Source organism: Corylus avellana, chromosome 8 (genome assembly GCF_965113065.1).
Source record: "Corylus avellana chromosome 8, dhCorAvel1.hap1.2, whole genome shotgun sequence".
Lineage (NCBI taxonomy): Eukaryota > Viridiplantae > Streptophyta > Magnoliopsida > Fagales > Betulaceae > Corylus > Corylus avellana.
In genome coordinates, this window is record NC_142497.1 from 3,756,653 (window position 1) to 3,774,374 (window position 17,722).

The following is a 17,722-nucleotide window of genomic DNA, read 5'->3' on the forward strand; positions in this document are numbered from 1 at the left end:
TTTAGGAAAAATCTTAACTTTGAATTATTAACTTTGATCACCTTCTTCTTCATCATGAAGTGGCAACAAATTTGAGGAGTGCACTTTTCCAGTTGTTGGGTGTTGCATAGGTCATGCCTCGTAAGGTTAGCGAGTTGTTGGCAAGTTGGAGGGGACAACTGGGACATCGTACTGCTTTGAAAATGTGGAGGTTGCCTCCTTTGTGTTTAATTTGGGATATTTGGAGAGAGCGGAATGCATGGAGCTTTGAAGATTGTGAGACTATAATATTAGAATGAAGAAGACGATGTTCCAATCCCTTCATTCTTGGAACATGGCATGAAATAGTTTGCATGTTTCTAATTTTTCTGAGTTTTTGGAGTTTTGTTCTCTTCTCCTACACTTTAGGGGTTATCTTTGTATAGTTCCTGTGTAATAGGGTTGCGTCCCTCTACTTATTAAAAAAAATGAAAACACCATACTAAAGATTCATTTTGATATTTATGAGCAGTCCATGAGTATAAAAGCACAATAGTTGATAAAAAAAAAAAAAAAAAAATGTTGTACCCACCTTAGACCGGCTAAGACTGAAAATCAATTCAAGGGCAATATTTAGAAGTGAAGATGATGTTTCCTTTACACAAATATGTCCAATGGCTAAAACGATCTTCTGAATCGCTTTAACATCGTCACCAGAAAGCAGCTTCCTTAACTTTTCATGCACAATCATCAAAACGTCAACTGCAATTTAATAGATGGGTTAGTCTGATAACATCATCACCAAAGATATTACAAGTTTTTAGGCAATCAATGAGATTTCAGCATAGCCACAAAACTTTGCCTGAAGTAGAATCATTAATAACTGGAGGCAATGAAACACGCAGCCCAATATGACCTAGTGCCTGCATTGCAACTGAGGCCAGTGTTGCAGTTTCAGAAATAACAACATCAACCAGGCACTTAATCACATTCTGTAACAATGTCTCTGGAATCTGTCAAAATGTCAGATACAATTACAAACATCAGTCCGGAAATAGAAATTGAACAAAAAACAAATGACAGAAAATTTCAATAATTAGCAAAATTTTGTGAGCAAGTCACTACAGTACAGTACAGATCATCATAAATTAGCAAAATAGCATGGAAAATTAACGCAAAATTTTGTCAGATACATGTCACTACAGTACAGATCATCATAAATCCATATACTCAATTGTTTATAACATCATTGAAAGCAAGTAAAGAAAACTTTTAAGACTAGTAAACAATGGATGAGGCTTTTATATTTTGCCAGAAGCACTCATACTCCTACAACCACTATATCGTACCCCAAGAAGCCAACAAATCGATTCATGAGGCTTGCATGACCCAATTAACATCAGAAGATAAGAACACCAATATTTTCCTCCTTTAACTACAAGGTGCCCTGACCTCAAAAAGAACAAGCATGCAACAGAATGGTTGAAAATATATAAAAAAGAAAAAACAAACAAATATCCAACTTACAGCAGGCGTTCTGGATATACAAGCTGCAGTGAGATATCCTATTGCACATAATGCTCCATGCTGAGTCTCAAATCTAAAGAAAAAAATAAATAAATAAGAGATTGAGAAATTTAGTACGATTTTCATAATCTGTTGCAGATATCAACTTCCTTACAATGTACACTACTCTACAGACCTTGAATTGTGTGTTCCACTAATCAAGGCAATCTGCTCAGAAATAAGAGCAGATGATGCAGGTGTAGGCAGAGCAGAGGAAGCTATTCCAAGTAAGCGTGCAGCAGATTCACGAGTATCCAAATCCAAATGACTTAGTAATTTCTTTAGCCATGATGATTTTAGAGCATAGCGTGATGCTATCATCTATAAAGAACAATAATAGGTAAGAAATGAAAGATGCAACAAGAAGAAGAAACCAAGCAAGAGAATCTGTGATAACCAACCTCTGGAATGCGAGATGCAATTGCTATCAATGCCTTGGAAGCATTGGCGTGCAACTCAACAGAGCCTTCAAATGACATAGCATGTTCTAGTAGTGAACATAGTGCTTCCACCGAAGACCGGAAATCAGATGATCCTTCTAGAGAGTTATTCATCTCCAACTCTGACTCAAAGCACTTTAAAAGAAATTTAATCATAGCCACATACGTTTTTGAGGGAAAAAGAAGCTTTTGTTCCCTGCTTTCATTGGAATCTGACAACATGGGCTGCTGCTTAAGAATAAAATCTAGCATGACACCAAGTTTAGGATATCGAAGATCAAGATTTTGACTCATAGTTCTGCCTTTGTCTTTAACCGGAAAAAGGCCTTCCAGTGCCATTTCCCTAAATAATGAGGGGGGAAAAAAGGATGACAGGGTTATATTTTGTTGGACTGATAAAAACTTAGACCAAGTATGTTTGTTTTGTTAATAATGATGAGGAGGAGGATGAGCCAAGTTAAAATTGTTGCATTTCAATCTCTGCATTTCAAAGGCAAGATTAAAGAAAAATAGAGAATTATCAATTTAATGTGAATTTTATTTACTTGAATTATAATTTGAAACTATTATCACACACACACACATATATATATAAGAGAGAGAGAGAGAGAGAGAGAGAATTCACTGCAAAATGAAAAATACAAAATGAAATCTTACATTACCTTATATCTAGCTTAGGATCTGCCACCCCAAGCATACACATAAACCTACTTGGGCAATGTTGCAAATCGTATAAAGATGTAGCCCACCTCAATGCACAGAATCGTACTTCACTTTGTTCCTGGTCACCAACACGAAATTAGCCATCTATGGTGGAGCAGCAAGTTACTAATGAAGCAAAATTCAAGAAACTCTTATCCTTCCAGACAGAACAGAGAGCGATAGACAAACAAAGTCAGTAAATTGAAAAGATGAAATACCGCTTGAGAATTTTTCAGTAAAAGTGTCTCCAAATCCTTTAACACTGTTGTAGGGGCTTCCTGACACTCATATAATAAACCAGCATTAGTGAGATCAACATAAACAGCAGGTGAGACACTAACAGAAGCAAATAGTTATTTTTATGGCACCTAGCTCAAAGGCACAGTAGTGCAGACGTCAAATACTTCTGGATAATAAATAGTCAGATTTTTTGTCCCAAAAATGTCAATGTTTAAGGTACAGCAGAGACAAGAAGGCCCTGACAAGCAATAAATGTTCATGGTGGTGATCCACCCATCTTTGCCTTGAATAAAAATTTTCAATATTTCTGACTGAATAGAGCAGGCAATGAGCATAATTAAAAGAATGTAACTCTGTTTCTATTTCAGCTTTTGGTTTGTAGAGTGGCCTTTTCATTTCAAATGCACCAACTAATTATTAAGAATTAATAGATAATAGTTAATTACAAAAGAAGAGATGAACGGTAAAATCCAAATCATGCAATAGGGTATAAAAACTAGTACTTTTTCTAAGAAGGAAGAACTGCAATCAGTCATCACATGCATAACCCACTGAGCCCAAAATAACTGACAAAAACAACTAAAGATATCAATTCACAAGTTCAATTCAAAAGCAACTAACATCACGAGATATCTTAGAAGTATGTGTTAGAATAATTTTTTTTTGAAAAGTAATAATCAATTTTTATTAAAAGCGTAAGGTGCCCCTACGTACACTGGAAGCATACAAGCAGAAACACCTAACTAAAAAGAAAAAAACGAACAAGAAAATCGACATAACTAATCGACAAAGGGGGAGAGGTATGCCGCAGTCCACAATACAAAGTATGAAAGAACGAGGATAAAATGTCATCTAATGATCTCTCCAAATCCTCGAAAGTCCTATTATTTCTTTCCCTCCAAATAGTCCAAAACAGACATAAAGGCACCATTTTCCACACCACAGCACTCCTCATCCTTCCACAAGACCACCAACAAGCACACAAGTCAATGACTTGTCTCGGCATGACCCATGATAACCCAATACAAATAACTAATTATTATTTGTATCTCTTTTACTTATCAAAAAAAATTTGGTATCAAAGCAGAGGTCCTGAGTTCAAACCCTATCTCCGTCAGTCACCTTCTATTTCAATTAAATATTATACGTGTGAACCTCACCTATTAAGGGAGAGTTTGAGCCCACACGTGAGGGAAAGTGTTAGAATATAAATTAAATGATTAAATTCATCTCCTCCTATCAACTTAAGCTTTTAAAATAAGAGGTGATTTAACACTATCCACCATAAATGTTTCACATCAAATAACAACCATAATAGACAATCTCAATCTTCTAGAAATGAACTTGTTCAGGATCACAAAAGAAGCTTAGACATCCATTCTCTCACTAAAACGTGACCTTTCTGGTGAGCGGCATCCGTCCGATTTCTTTAGTAGCTCCTATTGTTTGAGACAAGGAGATCTTTTGTCGCCTTCTCTCTTTGTTATTGTTATGAAGGCCTTAAATAGAATGTTTTATGCAACTATTAATGGGGGTTTTCTCTCGGGCTTTTCAAGGGTTCTAGGTACTCTAGTGTGGTTAATATTTCACATCTATTATTTGTGGATGACACTTTGGTTTTTTTTAGGGTCAAGCCTAACCACCTTCGCTGTCAGAATGCTTTATTCTTTATGCTTCAAAGTTGTCTCTGGTTTGAAGATTAATCTAGCCAAGTCGGAAGTGGTTCTTGTGGGTAATGTTGATAATGTGGACAGGTTAGCTGTTATTAAGGACTGCAGGGTTTCTTCGTTGCCTTTGAAGTAGCTTGGTCTTCCGCTAGGGGACTTCTATAAGGCCAAGAATCTATTTGAGACGGTGTTATTGAAAAGATAGAGCATCGATTGGCTAGTTTGAAAATGATGTACGTGTTTAAAAGTAGTAGAGAAGCTTCATCGATATTTCTAATATGGTGGGCTAGACGAAAAGTTCAAATTTCACTTGGTATGCTAATGCAAGGTTTGTTCTCTGACCTCTAGGGGGGTTGAGAGTCCAGAACTTACTGATATTCAATCGTGCTCTTTTAGGAAAATGTGGCTATAGCGCTATGTTTATGAGAGAAAGGGGCTTAATGGAGGGCTGTGGTAGACCCTAAATCTGGCAATTTGTGGGGTTGGTGGTGTTCTAAGCCTCTTGGGTTGTATCGGGTGGGGTTATGGAAGAATATCAGGAGGGCTTGGGGGATATTTTCGAGTCATACCAGATTTGATATGAGAGATGGTTACAATGTTAGATTTTGGCATAATTTGTGGTGTGGGAATAAGGTCCTAAAGGAAGCCTTTCCATATTTGTATGGTATTGCTTGCGCGAAGGATGCTTCTGTATCAGCTCACTTGGAGCTTTATTTTGGCTCCAATCAGTGGAACATAAGCTTTGCTAGAGTGGTTCATGATCAGGAGGTGAATGTATTTGCATTGCCCTTCAATTTGTTATATTCAGTTAGAATCAGACGAGTGGGCAAAGACAAGCATTGGTGGGCCCCTTGCAAGAGAGCGTTGTTCAATGTTAGATCTTTCTACAATGTTCTTGTTTGTAATGATGGCATTCCTTTCACTTGAAAGAGTATTTGGCAGACTAAGGTTCTTTTGAGGGCAGTGTTTTATGCTTGGTATTTTCACTTTTAACGGTATTTTGATTACTTATCAAAAATAAATAAAAATTAAGGCGCAACCTTTCCATACGCATGTAGGTAGAACCTTCAACAATATTTCCTTTCATGAAAACTTGCCTTACAGAATTCTTAATTGCTGATACAGGGTAGATATAAATGTTGAAAATACACCTTAATAAATAAAGAAACAAGACCTTCCCAGTCATTAAACTGACCAGGATCAGAAAGAAAAGAACAATATACATAACCACAAATGAATTGCTAAAACTGACTTTACTGAAGCAGTAGCGAACAACATTAGCTTTGGGAATAAATTACCACATCAGAGAAAGAGAACCTATTAATAATATCTTTAAACCAAGTGGAGGAAAACTAGCAAACCTTGTACGCTGCAGCAAGGGTATTGGTTGCTTCTTGAATAGCGAAACGAAGAGACTGAGCCTCCACTTTCAATGCATCAAAAAGACGAACAGCCATGTCAATCTTATTGCTGAGAGGAGAAAAAAAATAGCCATCAGAATTTTTGTTCTCCAATATGCAAGGTTTAATTAAGAAGTGCCTATGGGAAAACACAGAAACAGCAAATAGAGAAGCATAGAAGAAAGCAGAAGAGATAGCTGATAAACCTGAAAAGTTGAGGCATGCGATGTGCAAGCAACCCAATTGCTTGAAAAGCAAAGGTTTTGGTGTCCCTAGCAGTAGCATCTGGGTGAATTTAGTAGATTAAATCAATCAGACTGATGTTTAATAAATTCTAATTAAATAATGTATAGAAGAAGTTCAGACAACTTCGACTGCATGAGGAGACCTGATTCCGAATTTGAATAACTGTCAAGTGACTTCAGAATTCCAGCGAGTATAACAGGACCAATAAGCTTAAGCTGATCAATATTTGCCTACATAAATAGAAATGAAAAATGAAGTGGGGAAAAACAATGTCAAGATCATTACTCAGGAGTGCTTTTGAAGAGGAAATGGCACAATGAAATGACAAATAGCGTTCTAGAGATTACAAAATCATTGTGTGTGTGCGTGTGTGTGTGTTGTGTGCGTGAGAGAGTTTAGAGAGAGAGAGAGAGAGAGAGAATTGGACTACAAGCATCTGAATGTGAGCATCTTTAGACATTGTGGCTTGATGCACAAATGTACACACGGAATACATTGAAATGTATGCATGCTAAGCAATCTCTACATTACTACATTTTGCTTTTCCTCCATCAAACCTAAGCTATACTTCAAGGGAAGGTAGAAACTAAGCAATTCCGCAATTTTTTGCATTTTGGTTTTCATCCAGAAAGTGGGGGCTTTTATGCGTTTACTAGTTTTAGACTCAATTCATCCATTTAGAGAGATGCAAGGCAATTCTTGGCTAAATCAAAAATTTCCACTGGTTTTCATGTTCTTAATTGACCTATGTTGATATCTCTCTCTCTTCGATACAACCTGCTGAGGCTTCGCTGAGAGAGCAGAAGGAAAGATTCACAATGTGGCAAAGGAAATGAAAACTGGAACTGATTTAGAAGAGAACCACCGAGTAACTTGTGTGATCACAAGTCCTTGTCCAGAACTCTGAATTCAGAGGTTCTGATCAACTCCAGAGCAATCATGGGCTTAGAGAGAGTGAAGAGAGGTATCAACAACAGGAAAACAGAATACCACTGTGTACTCAATCAAAAACTAAGGCCCAAGTGGGTCAATCATTATGCTCCAAGCCGAGTTTAGATAAGTGTGTCTTTGGGATCCGTGCCTCCAACATACCAAGATGGCTAAAAATTCATTGGGTATGAAGAGTCTGATGTTGTTGATGAAGTTTATTGGCAGACCAAAGCTTTAATTGTATATGATTCTTTAAAGCAATGATCATGTATGTTGCTGCAAATTGGAGAATTTATGGATAGGTAAAAGTCTTTCTTTTTCTTCTTCTTTTTAAGTATAAAAATCTTTCTTTAAGATAATACAAACAATCACACCAAGCAAAAGGTTCTAGATACAAGATCTGGATCCTTTCATATCCAAGTGTTAGTTCAGATAAGGAAAGACCCCACTTATCTCCTGGTCTGAAATTTCAATTGTGATCAGGTAAGATTTAGGGTAAAATCACGAGCTTGGTGGGAGCACCTTTGTTTACTGATTAACCAACAGCAGCCGGTAAGTTATCCCAAGCTCAGATTTGTAGTATGATTGAAGCAGGTACAACAGGGGGTGTTTTGGTGACTTATACATATATGTTAAGCATTTACTTTAACTAGGAAAAGACTTTCCAATTCTGAATAAGACCCACACCAAACACAAATATATTATTTTATACTTCATAAAACTTTTATTGCAATGAGAAGAAACTTGAGTACAAAAAAGAATATTAAAAAATTGCAATAGCTCACAGCAAACATCAATTAACTTAGACACCAAAGATGTTCAATCTATAGCTTACTAAAACAATGGTACATACGGAAATTTAGGCATAATATTGTAGGAAGCTAGAACCAAATTACTTCAACTATAGCCCACAAAAAGCAGTATCTGATGTCTAGAACCAAAAGTGGGACTTGCACTGACAAGAGCGTCTTTAGGCAAATCATCTTCAACGGATCCATTCCCCAAATATTCTTGAAGCACCCCCCACTTCTCCAAAGAAAAAAAAAAAAAAAAAAAAAAAAAAAAAAAAAAAAATGATAAGGATCCAAAATCGAGCTATAAGTTGCTTACGTGTTTAAAAACCCAAACAGTGAATTCCATTCCCAACTGCTTCAACCTTGACGTGGTACCACTTCCTATCAAATTCAAGAATTCAAGATCAGTATAAGGGCATCCTGTCACACACACAACATGAAATTATGAAAATTTAAAGATGAAGATGAAAGTGTAACTGCAATTTAAGACCAAGGTGTCAAAACAATTAGGTTCAGATGAGCTACCACAAAATATAAAAAACCGAAACCTTGAGTATGACATTTCAAGTGCTATTGAATGGTCATGTCCATATTCATTCAACCTACTAATTGCAATATCCATCAGTATTTCCCATTCCAAAAGGACACCAGCCAACCAACCAAGAAGATTATCACCAGTTCCAAAAACATCTAGCCTTTCAAGTCTCTGCCAAAAGAAAATTATGTTCAACACATGAGCATACCATGGAAAGGGGAATGGATGTTAGTTTTTATGTGATTGCCAATTTTGGCAATATGAGGATTTACGTGTCACCCATGTGCGACATCTGATGCAGATGAGGCTCACATGGGTTTGAAGGTCGACTCTCCACTGGTTTAGCTTCAGTTTCCTCATATGTCAGACCAGACATCAATTTGCTTAACCAAACTTGTACCTCCTCAACTGCCCGGACTCTAGGATGGATCCAGATCCTCAGCAAATGTCACTATAGGTATGAGACAAATTCCTAACAAAAAGGGTACCCAAAATTGATGAGAATTCCAGTGCCCACGTTTTCCATTTCTTTTTCTGGGCGGCAACTTCCAGCTACCGGAGTATATACCCGGATGGAAGCCACAGTTATATCATTTTTTTATGGATAATATGAAAAACTCATTACTTCAAAGATAAATATAAAGAAATTCCAATTAGAAAATTTGCTATGATTGTTATATGTGGGGTTCAGAGTTTGAGAACTTGTGATTTAGGGTTTCGGATTGTGGAAAGGATGGGTATATGATTATGCTGCTGAGTACCCAAGCGCCAATAACTTTTTTTTGATAAGTTACCCAAGCGCCAGTGACTCATAGAACATTTACGCAATTCGGTCATTTTGGCATAAGATCAAATGAAACATTTTTTCTTTAATACTTTATTTTCTATTTTGATTTACTATGCTTTCAAACAAATATATTTCGTCAAAATATGAGGGCCAAAGAATAAGGTTACTCATGTGAATGTATTGACAAGGGACTCATATAGGATAGTAATGTTTGAAGAATTGTGAGCTGCACTCAAAGCTCTAACAATCCATTATCACGATCTTCAAAGCTCCTTGCGTTCAAAAACACCACATTAAATACAAAGGAGTCAACCTTCATATTTTCAAAGCATTACAGTTTCCCAATTCTCCCCTCCAACTCACCAACAACTCGCTCACCCTTTGAGGCACAACCCAATCAATACCAAACAACTAAAAAAGCACACTCCACAATTCTGTTGCAACCTCACAATAAAGGAGAATATGATCAATAATCTCCTTACATTTCTTACACATACAGCACCACTCCACCACAATAGCATTCATCTTTCGTAAATTATCCAAAGTTAAGATTTTACCTAAGGCCACCGCCCACACAAAGAACTCCACTCTCAAGGGAGCCTCAACTTTCCAAATACTCTTCCATGGAAAAGGAGAACCATTTTTTTTTAATAAGCAATGTTGTATATATCAAAAAGCATAAGGTGCCCCTAAGTACACAGGAAAACCAACGTTAGCCCACAAAATGACCCCAATAAAAAGGCTTAATACCCAAAAAACCCTAAGCTCGCAATACAAATCCCTGAAACACCAAAAAAACCCTAAACTCACAAGGCAGTCATAAACCCACAAGCTACCCTGCCAAAAACCTAGAACCAAAAACCTATCCTGCTACACTACATTACCAAAAACCTCCTCATTCCATTTCTTCAAATATGATTTCAAGGCTTTCAGTTTTTGCGCCAACACAACTAGGAGAACCCTAATAATGATAGAACATCCACCATGTTTTCACATGCTCCACAAAACCCTCTCAGCCACATTTTACCTACTACCCCTACCCTCCACACCACAATTCAACATCAAAGGAAAATGATATGACAGGGAAGAAATCTTTTAGATATATTCAGAAAATGTTCTTCCCAATCCGAAGATAGAAGAAACCTATCAATTCTAGACCATGACTAAGAATCGCAATTATTAGACTAAGTAGTCCCCCTACAAGTAGGATGTTCATGAGGCCCTGATAAAAAATGCATTTCACAAAATCAATATAGTTGGTGACTATCTAGGATTGTCTGATCTTTCACATGGATACCGAACAACATTGAAATCACCCCCAATACACCACATCACCTCCCACCAACTCATCCTATTGACATTTTCTTTCAACATCATCATTAGGACCATACACCCCCGCAAAAGCCCATTAACTAACACTTCTAAAAGAACGCACGGCCAAAAAGTTCCACACTCACTCAATCTTCTCCACCACTCGCCTATCCCACACTAACAAAATTCCTCATAACGCCCCTCTAAACCCCAAATATGACCAGTCCACATGTTGCCAACCCCATAAGTTGCGAATCACCTCCCTAGAAATATACCCCATTTTGAGCATGAGGATAAACTGCTTAGCCCGTCAGGGGTGAAAGCTCTTGGATTACCTGGTAACTGGTTCTGGCAGGTGGGGTCAGTTACCCATAGGAGTTTGATTAACGGTAAGAATTGTTGTACAATATGCGTTTGCGACGTGCAATTAATCTGAGTAAAGTTCTCCTACGTTATATATATATATATATATACCCCATTTTATCTCTTGTAAACAAACAATATCTGTCTTCCAACCTCTAAGAAAACCTCCAATCCTCAACCTTTTTCTCCTTCTCATTCAGCCTTCTCACATTCCATGATACAATCTTAGGTTTCAAAAAAAAAGCAATTAGCGCCCCACCCCCCCCCCCCCCCCTTCCCTTTCACTCTATTAGGCTGACCAAATAATTACATTTATACACTTAATATATAAAGGAATTCTCACTTGTCAGCTTAAATCAGCTCAAACCATACATGTAAGACAATGTGCAGCCCAACAACAATAATTCAGCATTACATCTAGCAACAGGAATGGTGCCCAAGTTTGAAAAGGCAAACATGCAAAAATATGGGCAAACACCAAGTGAAGAATTATTTTTTTGATAAGTAATATTATATACCAAAAAAAGCGAAATGCGCCTCTATAAGTACACAAGAAAATATACATAGGCAGCCCAATTTAAATCCAAAGACAAAACACCAAGTGAAGAATTATAAAATAATAATAAGCTGAATACCATATATGCAGCCAAATATGCACTGCAAAGTTGATGGGAAACTGTTTGCCGCTGTTATAGAATGGCAGAAAATAGACATCAGTCTTGCTCTAAGTGCATGATTCCCAGGAATGACTCTTAATTCTGGAGCAACATTTTCAGCTCCAGAAGTACCTGCAAAAATTATAATTTTGTATCAAACATGTATTGGACATAATAGCCAAACACAAAAATTATGAAAACAAATATAGGTCAAGCAAAAGCATTAAATGAAAATTTGCAAATAGAAAATATTATAAGTACAAATATAAACTTGTCCGCCTCGTATAAGCTAAAGCATACTAGCAGTCGATGATTCTCATAACAAAATATAAAGTACAATAGCAATTCATGATCATGGTAGATGATGACTTATAAATAATGGGAAAACATTGATTACGAGTAAGTCTAACTTTGGTCTCGTACAAATATATTATCACTTCTAGCCTTCTTTTACTTCATTATGTGGTCTCTTACAATATCATTTGCGAGCTAATGTATATTAAAGCTCCTCGATTCGCACAAAGATTTGGGATAATTACCAACGGAATCCTATACTTCTGCACATAGTAACAATTTCCATCATAAAGATACATTGTAAAGAACCCAAACTAAAATGTCAGAATTATCATGATTTTTCTATATTTTAATCATAAACAACTTATCAAAAGATGAACATGGATAAGGGTGTTTTAGTGGGGAAGATATGAGAGATAGAAATATAAGAGAATGTGGGAAAGGAACATTACATCAAATTAAATTAACAAGATAGATTATGAATAAATACCATTAAATAGTAAAAACAGTTTGTTTATCAGGTTTGGATCATCTAAGTTAGCACCAGAACCCTTCCTCTTTAAAAGCTCCTCCCCTCTCTTAACAACAGGCTCCTGCCTTGAATTAATCAATCATAAAACAACACATAAATAGTCTACATATCAAATACAAAAAAGGATAAAGAAATACGTAAACAGTAAACAAACAAAGGGGACTATATATACCAATCTACACAAGCAGCCACATATACAGGATAAGCAAGCTCAGGGGCCAACTCCATAGCTTCAATAACATTCAAGATCCCCAACTGCTTAAAACAAAAAACAAAAACAATTTAGCTCATGATTAAATTCTGGATATTGCCCTATATAGAATATTTGCGTGTGTGTGTGTATATACATATGTATTTACGAATGTAAAAAGGGATCTGTACAAGCCATTGATCACTACCTAATACTAGCCCTAAGGAGGCGTTTAGAAAACAATGACCAATTCAGTATAGCTCTGAACCAATCCTAAAATAAAATTTGTTTCAACTTTAAGCTAGAGTTGGTATATAGAAAAATAGCTAGATTAAAACATACAGCAATATCATTTTACTTACCTATAAAAACATGTATGCACTAATTTTGAATGAAAAAATTAGTATTTTTTTATAAGTAATTCAATCTTATTAGAAAGCGCAAAGGGGTGCAACCCAAGTACACAGGACGGTATACAAGAGAGACACCCACTTAGGAAGAAGAAAAAAAACATAATAATAATAATAATAATAATAATAATAATAATAAAGCACGAACTATTGGTAGCAATCATTCACCCATAAAGAGTTTTGAACAAAATATCCTTTAATTCTACCATTGGTCTCACACAATCTTCAAAGTTTGTGTGAGACACCCAAATACACATGACGGTATACAAGAGAAACACCCACTTAGGAAGAAGAAAAAGAACATAAATACAAAATAATAATAATAAGAAGAAGAAGAAGAAAAGCAAGAACTATTGGTAGCAATCATCCACCCATAAAGAGTTTTGAACAAAATATCCTTTAATTCTACCACTAGTCTCACACAATCTTCAAAGTTTTGGGAGTTGAGTTCTCTTTAGATGCACAATATCACACAAAGAGGGGCCATCCACCAAGCTTCTAAATTGAGGTGACTGCCACACTGGCCTTTCCGTCTCGGCAATAACTCCACCAACCATTGAGGCATTACCTACTATATCCCAAAAAGACTGGAAACCAAAACCCACGAGTCTCTAGTTGCTTCACAATGGAGCAAAAGATGATCAATGGATACCATGCTCTTCTTACACATGCAACACTAGTCTATCACTATGATGGGCCTTTTTCTTAGATTATCCAAGGTCAAGGATCTCCCTAACTGTTGTCCAAACAAAGAAAACCATTCTCAAAGGCGCCTTGCTTTTGCAAGTGCTCTTCCGAGGGAAAGAATAGCCAACAGGGGACTAAGTGCATGATAAAAGATCTAACCTCAAATATCCACCGTTGGAGTGGAACCAACATATCCTATCCTCGCCTCCGTGTCTCAGCCCAATAAGAGTATAAGAGGTTGAAGAATGAGGTGACCAACTCCATCTCCCAATCATGCACAAATCTGATGAAGTTATTCCACTAATAGGTGTCATTCAAAAATTGCACATGCTCTGCAACTAAGGCCTCCTTAAAGCAAGCATGCTAAACAAAACTAGAAAATCTTCCTTCAAAGTCATATCTCCAAACCACATGTCGTACCAAAATTGTATCCTAGACCTATCTCCAACCTCAAATCTCACAAATCTAGAGAAATCCCCCCACCCCCTCCTAATGTTTTTTCCACACCCCCAACATTAGGACTCATGCATCGCATTTGAACACCATCCACCCCACAATCTCTCGTATTTAGCTTCCACCATCACTCTCCACAAAGCCTACCTCTCTGTGGCACAACGCCAAAGCCATTTCCTCATTAGGACTCGGTTGAACAAGATCGGATTCGTAACCCCCAAACCTCCTAAAGATAGGAAAGTACATTATCTTGGACCAACTAATTAGATGGAATTTAAACTCGTCACTGAATCCACACCACAAGAAATCCCTCTGAATTTTCTCGATATAGTTAGCAACTCCAATTGAGATGGGGAAAAGGGATAGAAAATAAGTGGGCAAATTGGACAAAGTGCTTTTAATCAATGTGATCCTACCACCCTTTGACAAATAAAGTCTCTTCCAACCTGCCAGACGCAGTTTCATCTTCTCAATAATACCATTCCATATTCCATATAGATTTTGCCTTAGACGGAGCCCCCAAAGGAAGGCCCAAATACTTCATAGGCAGAGAGGACACCCTACAACCAAGAATACTAGCCAAGCCTCCAACATCATCCACGGCGCCAACAATGACCAACTCTGATTTAGCCAAGGGAATTTTTTATCTCAAAAAAGCTTAAAAACATAAGGGGCAACAAATTGCAGAAGTGCTCAGGATTAGCCTAAAAAAAAAATCCAAGTGTCATACAAAATAGAGATAAGACAAAATGATCACATAATGACTCCTTGACCCCACCGAAAAGCCTAATAAGAGCTCCCTACCCATAGTGGCAGACATCATTTTACTCGATGTCCTCATGAAGACAACAAACAACAAAGGGAAAGGATCCCATATCTCAGGCCCTGGGAACTATTTCTTGTCAGATCTCCTCGAAACCACATCTCCTCAATAGGTACAACAGAAAGTCCCAATTAACATGAGTATAAGCCTTCTCTAGATCCAGTTTGCAACTTGGACCGCTGATCTAATACTGCTATGGAGAAATTCACTAGAAATAAAGACAGAATCTAAAATTTGTCTCCCCTTGATAAACGCATTCTAAGACCTAGAAATTACCTCCAACATTGCTTTCAACATGATATCTAGAGCTTGGGCGATAATTTTATAAATGCTACTCGCAAGACTGATAGGGCAAAAAATCCTTGATTTCCACCACCCCAGCTTTCTTGGGAATAAGGGCAATAAACGAGGCATTGAGGTTCCTTTCAAACCTATCTTGGGATTTCATGTCTTCTCCATACCTCTCATGCTTGTCAAATATCAAATCAATCGAAAATCAAGAATTGTTACCACATGGATTGTTAATGACTTGAACTTACTTTTATGAACATATGTCATTTTATGGATTAGATAGCAATTGAGAATGAAACCATTATCCATTTAACAGGTATGTTCAGTTTGTAACAAGCTTTTGCTCCAACAATGGGGTTAGGAAAAAAAAAGTACCGCTATACACACTCCCACCTTCCCACTCCCTTAGGTGGCTTTTAAAACCACCATTAGATTTAGTATGGATCTTTATTGGATTTTAATCCAATGGTGATTTTAAAAGCCACATAAGAAAGTGTGGACATTTAAAAGCCCAAACCACTCAAAATAAACCCCAATCAAAAGTTTGCTCAAGATTGTCATAAAGAAACAAACAAAGCTTTTGTAATCCACCTCCCGCATTTAATTTAGCATTGTGATATTACAAAGATGACAATCCACCTAATTTTTCACAATTGAATAACATTCACCCAATCATAAACTAACCTTTCTCATTAAAAGCATATCACTCTTCAACTGATGTTTTCCAGCAACACGGTTGGCTTGTGCAATCGAAAGTCCAGGTGGACATCCTCCACTATAAAGAAACATAAGTCCTCAAAGTAAATTACTATATAACAAACAATATGTCCAGTGATTAATATTTTTTTTTTTGATAAGTAATAAGAAGTATTAAAAAAGCGTAAAGGCGCCCCATGGTAACAGATTTCAAAACTAACAGATTTCAAACCTTTGGGCTGGCGGTTGATACAAAACAGTATGAAAGCAAAATTCAATGAACAGCTCCTTGTCTTGAGAATCTATTAATCTATACTTTGCAGCAATTTCATCATCAATCTGACCTGAGTGACATTCACCAATCACCTAAAACCAAGAAACAATCCATAATCGTGGCTAGCCATATCTCAAAGAAAAACCCAAATACAAAATCAGTACCCACAATATCGACATAAATTGTTTCTTAAAATATTAGAAAAAATGCCAATTTTCACTATTCTTAACTATGTCTTTATCCCAATTGTAGGTAAAGTCCATCACAAGAATCCTTTTCACCATACTCAATTATGTCTTAATCCACATTGTAGTTAGGGTCAGTTACAAGAACCTTTACCCGCTATTCAGCCCTACAACATTTTCTCCTTTTTTTAACTATGACAAACTCAGTAAGAACACTACAAAACTGGTTAAAATTATTGCTGTGTGGGAAAACCGCTTTAATAGACATCACAGAAGTGATGTGTGGAGTGAAGTACCTAATGCTCAGAGTATCTGGAGGAAGAAAAATGCTGGCATTATTGACCTTTTTCCCCTTTGAATAGGTAAAATGCACCCAATAGGTGTTAAATTTTAAAGTGTATTTTCTAGAATCCACAGTTATTAATTATCTTCTTTTTGTTTTGAGTCATGTAGTGAGGAATTTGTGTAAGTTTATATGTAGGGGGGGCTCATTTGCACATAATGGATGACACATGTCATTCTCTCCTTGTTTAGCCTTTCCACCTTACCACCTTCTATCTTGGTCATCTAACCATCACTACCCTCATTCAACCCACTTCATCTTCAATGCAACCTTACACCTTCCCATGAGACATTATTATCATTTCTTATCCAAATTCGTTGCTCTTCCTTGGTCTCATGAAAAGTCACACCTATCTTGTTAATTAATTTGAGAATACTCTAGAACCCTTCCCTAACCCTTATATATACCCTAGGCGTGTTTCCAAGCTTCTCATTCCATCATATCTCACCAAAACCAAGATGAGGTCAAGCAGACTCAACCAGCACATTTGATTTATATGCTGTGACAATAACAGCCTGAGTTAAGCATACCACGCAATGGCCGCCGCCAATCCAAAAAGTAGAGGGAAGTCATCAAAAGGGTGAATGGATATAAGCATCATAAAAATAGAAATAATTTAGTTATAAGAACTCAGCAGAAAGGGAGAGATGAAAAAGACACAAGGGTCAAATGCAAAAAACAGAGCTTAAGTCTAGCTAATGCATCACAGTATCACAAATATGACCGTCACTTTTACTGAAGAAGACAGAACACCAAGTTATTTGTAAAGAAGGTAAGTGCGAAATATACTTTAATAGCAATTCTCAGGATAATCTCTTGGTGCTGAAGAGGAAGCTTGGAAATGTTCACCACAAGCATAGGTGACAAATCTTCTTTTTCCTATAACAGAAGCATCAGGTATTACCATTAATTCCAAAGTTGCTCCAATGTCAAGCTGTTGTTGGAAAAC

General features: G+C 36.8%; 1 protein-coding gene across 2 annotated transcripts in view; it reads right to left on the bottom strand.

The window, feature by feature from the left end:
• The window catches only part of LOC132163226 (ARM repeat superfamily protein), a 42,316-nt gene that overhangs the window by 22,421 nt on the left and 2,173 nt on the right, over positions 1–17,722 (bottom strand). For both annotated transcript variants that reach the window (XM_059573434.2, XM_088518703.1), the window contains exons 3-19: positions 17,563–17,652; positions 16,204–16,337; positions 15,960–16,050; positions 12,594–12,676; positions 12,380–12,486; positions 11,575–11,727; positions 8,260–8,324; positions 6,362–6,449; positions 6,180–6,258; positions 5,935–6,043; positions 2,885–2,944; positions 2,627–2,745; positions 1,926–2,307; positions 1,661–1,845; positions 1,486–1,558; positions 821–971; positions 551–720 (exon numbers count right to left, since the gene is read on the bottom strand). In XM_059573434.2, the coding sequence (XP_059429417.2) occupies positions 551–720; positions 821–971; positions 1,486–1,558; positions 1,661–1,845; positions 1,926–2,307; positions 2,627–2,745; positions 2,885–2,944; positions 5,935–6,043; positions 6,180–6,258; positions 6,362–6,449; positions 8,260–8,324; positions 11,575–11,727; positions 12,380–12,486; positions 12,594–12,676; positions 15,960–16,050; positions 16,204–16,337; positions 17,563–17,652 (2,139 nt within the window). The remainder of the gene's footprint in view (positions 1–550; positions 721–820; positions 972–1,485; positions 1,559–1,660; positions 1,846–1,925; positions 2,308–2,626; positions 2,746–2,884; positions 2,945–5,934; positions 6,044–6,179; positions 6,259–6,361; positions 6,450–8,259; positions 8,325–11,574; positions 11,728–12,379; positions 12,487–12,593; positions 12,677–15,959; positions 16,051–16,203; positions 16,338–17,562; positions 17,653–17,722) is intronic.